This window comes from Arachis duranensis, chromosome 2, assembly GCF_000817695.3.
Source record: "Arachis duranensis cultivar V14167 chromosome 2, aradu.V14167.gnm2.J7QH, whole genome shotgun sequence".
In the NCBI taxonomy this organism is placed as follows: domain Eukaryota; kingdom Viridiplantae; phylum Streptophyta; class Magnoliopsida; order Fabales; family Fabaceae; genus Arachis; species Arachis duranensis.
The window spans coordinates 83,159,176-83,167,329 of NC_029773.3; the positions used below are offsets into that span (position 1 = coordinate 83,159,176).

Sequence of the window (8,154 nt, forward strand, 5' to 3'; positions counted from 1 at the left end):
TCTAATTTGATTTACGAAAAATTAATATAATGTGGATTTAAACTTTATTTAAGAGTCTATGTTGATCAATAAATTACTACATATAGGAGTGTTCATGAGAACCGTACCTATTAAATTGATTCTGAAATTAATAGATAATCGGATATAATTAGACCTGATCTGATAATATTAAAGTGGAATTTAAATCTCTTATACTTATTTAAACAAAATAATCAATTGATTATTCAACCAATCTAAATTAATTTAACACTTTTCTAGTCTAAGACCAGAAAAAAAAAACCGATAGTACTTAATTAAAAGAGAATGAATCACTGCCGCCGAATCACATTCCAACATTGTAATGTTTAATGATTAAAAGAAGATTACATGTACTTTTAATGATTAAAGAAATGCCACCTGTATTTTGATGGAGAATAAATTTGTCAGAAATCTTTTGGAGATCAATGAACTGATGTCATGTGTATCATGTATGAAGAAGACGAAGATTAAGATTCTCCATATGATTACTCTGAAAACAATAGTTTTCACAAAATATGTCAACATACATGGCTCACTCAACCTCAGGAATTCGCTGGAAAAAAGTATAAAAATGGATTAAAATCTGAGAAAATCTTGGAATGGATCGGAGCTGTTAGTGGCAAAGTGCTCGTCACAACCGCCATATAAGAAAAGAAGAAAACAAAAAGGTGTGAGTTGTCTCAAAAGTCAAAACATGCGCTCCTTAATACTCCTATCCATTGCATGAACAGAGCAAGAACACTATCTTCCTTAATACTCAATAGTTCATTGAAGAATGAATTCCAAAGAAGAATATCGTGCGCCCCAATGGTTAAGACAAAAGTGGGAGCTTCTAGAAGAAACAGAGAAGAGATTAACTAGAGGAGTCAACATAATTTCATGGCCTAAACTACAAAGAATTCCACACTACATGACTGAGAGAGTGGAGTTTAGAAGATATTATGAGCCACAAATACTTTCACTTGGTCCATTTCATCTGGCAAAGCGAGAACTACTTCAGGGAACGCCATATAAAGTAGCATGGACAGCAATGTATGTTAAGCATACTAATCAACCGGTGAAGGATTTATTTCAGAGAATTCATAATCACGATTTGAATCTGCTCAAAAGATCGTCTGAGATATACAAAGACCAAGCAGAATACGAGACAGCTCGTGTATATGGCGAACTGGAGAACCTAAAAGACTTTCTGGCGTGGTTGTTAGTATTGGATGGATGTTCTTTACTTCAATTGATGGAAAAATCAGAGAACCTAGAAAATATAGAGCAAGAGCTATGGATCAGCATTGACAAGCTTGTACGGGTGCACCAGGATGTTCTTATCTTGGACAACCAGATTCCCTTCCAAGTGCTCAGGCTCTTGTGCAACGATGAAGTCCGGCTCGAAAAATGCCTCCACAACTTCCTTCAAGTACATGGTATTAAGACAGCACCCAAGCTTAGCGAAGGAAACCCCATCCATCTTCTAGATTATCTACGAAAGGCACTGTTGATGAGAGACCTCAACACAATTCACAAGGAGATCGAGATCAAGATTGATATCCAGAGGAGATCCCTGCACCTGAGGAGGTATAGGATTGGGACGATACGGGAGCTCATGGCAGCTGGGATTCGTGTGAGAAAACATTCCCACAACTCTGTCTACCCGACCTTCAAAGATGGGATGCTGGAGCTTCCTGAACTCATTGTGGATGGCTCAACGGCTCATATCTTCCTCAACCTAGTAGCCTATGAGATGTGTCCTACTTTTCGAAACCAATTAGAGATAAGCTCATTCTTAGTGTTTATGAGCTCTCTCATTGACCAGCCAGAGGATGTGAAGGAGCTGAGATTGGCTGGCATAATTATCAATGAACTTGCCAGTGACAAAGAAGTGGCTGATCTTTTTAATAAGATGGACAGTGTTCTCGTGCCCGAAACGCCATTGTTCGCTCACATCAGAGACCAAATCCATACACATTTTGAATCCAAGCGAGGTAAAATCAAGATTCTAACTTGGATGGGAGAGGCCTATAACACGTTTTTCAGATCCCCGTGGACCGTTATTGCCTTGCTGGCTGCTACGCTTGGCCTTCTTCTCACATTTATACAAACATGGTTTGCTATCCACCCTACAGCTTCATGACACTTCTTCCTTTCTCTCCTTCCGGATCTGGCAGCAACAAAATATTATGGACGATTTTTATTTGCATTTAAAGTTTTAGTTCGTTTGTGCGTTTGATGATGAATAAAAAATTGCTCATATGAGCATGTGGATTTGTGTGTTTATTATGGATTTGTTTGTGTTTGATGAAGAATGAAAATTCAGATTAATTACAAACGAACATGGAGAATATTATATTATTTTAAATTTAATATTATATTCTTTTAATTTTTTAATTAATTATGTCTCCTATTTTCTGCGCTACTAACTGCAGAAAAAGAAAACCAATCTTTTTGGGATTGGCACCGTCTTTTGAAAGGGAAAATTGTAGTTGAAAAGGGACTCAGACGAAAGATAGAGGTTGAAAACAATGTTCGTATTTTCAGCGACCCATGACTGCAATCTCTATATCCGTTCACAGCTAATTCACCAGCCAATTACAACCCAAATCTCTATTGGGTAAAGAATCTATTTTCAAAAGGAGAAATGCTAGGGGCTAGTAATTTTGATGTTTTGTAACCATCAATTGATCATCAATAGTGTTTTTAATAGTGTGAGATTATATCTAATAGTGAAAGATCACTCACTTACTTTTGTTTTGATGGTTAAGTACTGGCCAAAAAATACAAAAGTTGTTGCCCTCTAGAGTTTTCTTTTTAAAAGAGAAAATATGGAATCAACAATTAATAGAGAGTTCATTCCCTCTTATCATTGCTACAAGAATTTTGAATATGCCCGTAAATGTCACACTCTACCACACAGAGCTCTACGTTTAAACCGTAAAATAAAGACAGTGTGATATTACGACATCTAAAATAAAACATACATATATAATATAATTGAAGAAATCTAATATTTGAGAAGTCTTGAAGGATGATTAAGCAAAAATATAAAAAATAAAAGTGCAACGCTCAAGCTAACGATTATTTACGTACGAAGAAAAGTAAATATACATATATATAACTAGAGTGGAGTATCAAAAGTACAAAATATTCAAATTCCGGAGTTAACCTGCGAAACTAAGGTTGGCCAAAAAATAGTTATATACATACATATAGTCCCAAGATTTCTAAAATATCCAAAATAGACCCTATGTCTCCATCAAAGCCTCTAAAAGGCACACAAGTAAAACATATATACAAAGAGAGTTCTATACATATAGATATATAAAAACATAGCAAAATATGACATCCAAAAGTCCCACTTCGCTGCAAAGAAACTCCAGACGCCTAGCGAGGTACCTCTTGACCTGCATCTGAAAAACGACAATATATGCATGGGATGAGAACTGGAGGTTCTCAACATGGTAAAGGTTCCCACATATGTAAGATATAAGGTCTTGGGAAAGACAGAGACAATCCTAGAACTTCGACACTCAGATTTAAAACTTAAAGATTTAAAATGGAAACCGTAAGCAGGATAGTTATCTAAGGTTATAAATCTTAACTAAACTCTGACTAAAATCCTCAATTCTCTGCCTTCCTCCAATCCTCCAAGACTCCAGTAGAACCACACAGATAAACAAAACAGACAAAGACAAACACAAATAAAGTATAATTATTGCAGGTAGCAAGTATGGCAGATAAGCACAGTGATTCACAAGGACAAACCCAAATAATGCACAAGCAAGCAAAACATACAAATGCATATGATGCATGTCTGCCCTATGGCTAATGAACTCATTTGTCGGTTATACAACCAACCCGACATGTCCAGTAGTTAACCTGGGTATTGTCTCTCTGTTGTGAATAAATATCTCAGCACATCGGCTGACCATTAGAAGGAGAGTGCCCTGTCACCATTAGATGGATTACGTACTCTGTCACCATTAGAGAAATTAGTACTCTGTCACCATTAGAGGGAATAGGTGCCCTGTCACCCTTACAACTAGAGAGAGAAAACACAGACATAATCATTAACATACTCATCATTAACATCCTCAATCATGCCTCATTTATTCGTTCATCATTTTCATTATCTCATCAAATCAATTTTTGCCTCTTTCAACTCTTTCGATACCAATTCTATTTTTCCCACTCACTAACCCTTACTTCGTAACCCAAAACCTTTACTAATAGACCTTAAACAGAGTTTTTAGAAGTTTGAAAAATTAGAGGACTGATCAATAATTCAAAGGTAGTGAATTTTTATCAAAACAGTAGTTTCAGAGGTTTACAAATTTGCCGAAAAGGTCAAACAGTAAAAAATAGAAATTTAGTGTAAAACAGAATGGTATACGTATGCACCAAGGTGTGCGTACGCACGCAACAACAAGCCTTCCCGTGCTTGTACATACACACACTTGCAAAATTCTCAAGGGGCACGTACGCACACACCTCGTGCATACGCACGAGTTAAAACACACACCAGAAATCCTGATTTTCTGCACTTAGAAAAATTTCATTTTTCAGTAGGCAACTTTTAGCATCTATAACTTCCTCTACAAAATTCCAATTTTCACAAAATTTAAACCGTTGTAAATCTCTTGAAACTCTCTTCAATTTGAATCAAAATTCATTAAAATCCAAAATTCGAAGCTCAAGTTATGGACCGCTAAAGTTTATTAAAAATCTATTTTTACCAAAAGAGTTCAAAACTTCTATTTTCCAAATTTTCATTTTCAAACCAAAGTTCATCAACCCAAATTCTATACAAAATCCTTCCATACCCTTTTTACCCCTTTCTCAACATATAAATATAAAATTCTATCAATTTTAAAACAATAACTTTATAATCAAACATCTTTTATGCATAATTCAACAATATATCACTATCATCATTCATACAAGCATCATCCTCATAATTCAATATCACCATACATCATCACACTTCTTATCATCAATACTTACCATCTCAACAATACATTCCCACACCTTCCAACTCTAATATACTCATTATTCAACAATTGCATATACATACATACCACTCATCAAATTCTCAATTTATCATTATCATTATTCACAATCATCCATATTCAATCATCATATGTTTCAATCCTTCACTCAACAATTCTAAGTTTTCACAAAATATTATATATTACATACAAGAAACCAAGATCATATCTTGGCCGATTTCTCCCTATGCCAAAAACACCTCAAATTGGCAAAATCACAAGACTCCACCACCAAATATGTAGTACCCAAAGCTTAATCAAGCTCTCAATCTCATCAAATGTATTCTAAAATCACATATACACTACCTAGTATATATTACCAAATTCATATACACAAACTTAATGCTCAACCACAATTAATCAAGGAATTCACTAAGATTTGAGAATCCTTACCTTACCCGTGCCTCAAGAGAACAAAACCCGCTAATCCTCCAAGCTTAATTTGAGCCTAAACACTAAGACATCAAGTTTTAACAACCAAACTCTCACATTTTTTAAAATTAAGGAGAAATGAGGGTCTGAGATGAAAACGAAGTTCCTTACCAAAATTAGTTATCGAACTTTATAGAGCTCGATGCGGTGGGCACGTGATCGCAAACGGTGTGAAAATCGAAAATCGGAGTTGGAAGATATAAGAGATTGAAGTTGAATGGAAATTTGAGTTAGGGTTCCATGAACTTCTTTCCCTCTTCAGCATTCCTTGCTGAATGAATGAGGAAGAAGGAGAGTTCATTAAGTGTATTGGGTTTTGTTGGTTGGGTTTTGGGTCCGAATTTGGGCTCAGTTCGATTGGTTCGATACGTTCGGTCTAATTTTAGACCAAAATCTTTAAAATTAGTGTCGAAATTCATGTTTTAGTTATTTCTACCCCCATTAAACCATAAAATTCAACTTCATAATTTCTTGGATTAATAATTAATTTATTAGGTAATTATTCACTAATTACGCAGGATTTACAATAAAGGGCTAAAAGCTTTAGGTGATGATCATTTGTGTTGGACCGATAATAGAAGTGAATTGTATGATGTTTCCTCGGGTTATCAAATAGCGTATAGGTTTAGGCGTTCCCATATTTCCTTGTGCCCTCAAATGATGCAAAATAGTAATCTGTGGAGATCAATATGGAGATTGAAAGTTCCCTAAAAAGTTCACATCTTTCTTTGGTGAGCTATTCATGACCGATTACCGGTGTTGAACCTCATCCATCAGTGTTTTAAAGCAACCCTACTGACTTACCCAAGATGCTAAGTTACTGAGAAAATCACCTTGCACTGCCTTCTCAGTTCTCTCTTACCCTCCATTAGTATCAACTTGGCATTGTGCCCCTATAAATCTAGATGAACCGATCCTAGCTTTCTCAGGCTTTGTACATTAGTGGATTAGGAAACTTGAAGATGCTAGAATAAGTTGAAAGGTATTAGTTCCAGACTTGAAGGGAAGAGCAGGGGAGAGCAGAGATTGAAGAAGAGAAATTGAAGAGAGAGAGAGAGAGAGAGAGAGAGAGAGAGAGAAAGAAACTTTCTATTCAGATTTTGTTAAAGTTTAACAAGGGTTATAATTGCAACAACACTGTAACTAACACATACATCTGGTTATATAAGCTGAGCCTAGTGATAGCTTGCAACTAATTCTAATATGAGAGAGAGTGTATAACTAACTTTGCTGACTTAGCTTGGCTTAACTAACTTAGCAACTAATTCAGTTTCATCTCAATCACTACTCTATTATGCACCCTGCTATCTGATTTCATTGTGTTGCTTAACACTTGCTCCATCATACACTCTGCTGCTGAGGTCTTTAGTTTTGCTGCTATTCTGCAAAACTCCTTCATTACTAGGTATGGCTGGCTCATGAACTGTTCCTGCTGCCCCTTCAGCAGTGGCACTGTACAACAAATTTTGCTCAATATTCAACCTTGCTCTAGCACTTTTAAACATTCCAGAGGCAATTGCCTTTGTTAGAATGTCTTCCAACTGAACAGATCCTAGAACATGGCTGACTTGTACTACTTTATTCGATACATAGTCCCTCACAAAATGAAGATCAGTTTCAAAGTGTTTAGACTTTGAATGCAGGATGGGGTTGGCTGCCAAAAGCATAGCACTCAGGTTATTGCAGTATATGGTAGGAGTAGAAGCTGTGACCTTTAGCTCACTTAGCAGGTTCTTGATCCATATAAGTTCTGCAACTAGATCCGCCATAGCTCTGTATTCAGCCTCTGTGCTTGACCTGGCTACCACAGATTGCTTCTTAAAAGACCAGGACACCAAGTTTCTTCCTAAGAAGACACACATACCACCAATTGATTTCCTGTCATCTGGGTCTCCTCCCCAATCCGAATCACAGTAGGCTGTGATGTTCAACAAGTCATTCTTGTGGAGATGTAGCCCATATTTGATTGTTTCACTTGCATACCTGAAGATTCTTTTAACAAGTTTCCAATGCGATTCCAACGAGTCTTGCATGAACTGTGAGAGTTTGCCTACAGCATAGGCGAGTTCTGGTCTTGTAATGGTGAGATACTGAAGACTTCCTACCACTAAACGATAAAGTGCTGGTTCATCAAACATGTCACCACCAAACTGAGATATTTTCAGTGATGATGGGAGAGGTGTTTTACAAGGCTTATAGCCTGTCATACCTGCCTTTCCTAGTAAATCATTATCGTATTTCTCTTGGCTGAGTAGCAGTCCACCACCCTTAGTCTTGCTAACCTGAATGCCTAGAAAATAATGAAAACCCCCATATCCTTGAGTGCAAACTTGCAATTCAGCTGGTTCACTACAACTGTCATAGCACTTGTTGAGCTTCCAGTGATGATCATATCATCTACATACACAAGCACAAAGGTGGTAGCATTGGTATCAAACTTGGTGAAGACTGAAACATCAGAGGTTGTGGCAGTGAATCCAAGCTAAAGCAATTATGCAAAGCTGTAGATAGCTTATGATACCAGGCCCTCGCTGCCTGTTTCAGGCCATACAACACCTTGGTAAGTTTGCAGACCAGCTTCCCATCACCCTCCACATAACCCTGTGGCTGTCGCATATAGGGGTGGCAGGAGTACCCAAACCCGTGGGTACCCGACCCGTCCTAACCC

General features: G+C 36.9%; 2 protein-coding genes across 2 annotated transcripts; one reads left to right on the forward strand and one right to left on the reverse strand.

Annotated features, from left to right (window-relative positions):
- The first annotated feature begins 793 nt into the window (after positions 1-793).
- On the forward strand, positions 794-2,143 carry LOC107475680 (UPF0481 protein At3g47200-like). Its single transcript, XM_016095339.2, has one exon. It carries the CDS (start codon positions 794-796, stop codon positions 2,141-2,143), a length of 1,350 nt encoding a protein of 449 aa, XP_015950825.2.
- A 4,647-nt stretch (positions 2,144-6,790) lies between these two features.
- On the reverse strand, positions 6,791-8,102 carry LOC107475578 (uncharacterized mitochondrial protein AtMg00810-like). The gene is made up of 3 exons (XM_016095243.2): positions 8,061-8,102; positions 7,821-7,968; positions 6,791-7,776 (listed from the first exon to the last, which is right to left on the reverse strand). The coding sequence occupies exons 1-3, from the start codon at positions 8,100-8,102 to the stop codon at positions 6,791-6,793; spliced, it is 1,176 nt and encodes a 391-aa protein (XP_015950729.2).
- Positions 8,103-8,154: the final 52 nt, after the last annotated feature.

Coding starts and splice junctions, on each gene's coding strand:
- LOC107475680 (XM_016095339.2), top strand. CDS start 794: ATGAATTCCAAAGAAGAATATCGTGCGCCCCAATGGTTAAGACAAAAG.
- LOC107475578 (XM_016095243.2), bottom strand. CDS start 8,102: ATGCGACAGCCACAGGGTTATGTGGAGGGTGATGGGAAGCTG. Junction 7,969..8,060: donor TGGAGGGTGATGGGAAGCTG/GTCTGCAAACTT, acceptor TAATTGCTTTAG/CTTGGATTCACTGCCACAAC. Junction 7,777..7,820: donor TGTAGTGAACCAGCTGAATT/GCAAGTTTGCAC, acceptor ATTATTTTCTAG/GCATTCAGGTTAGCAAGACT.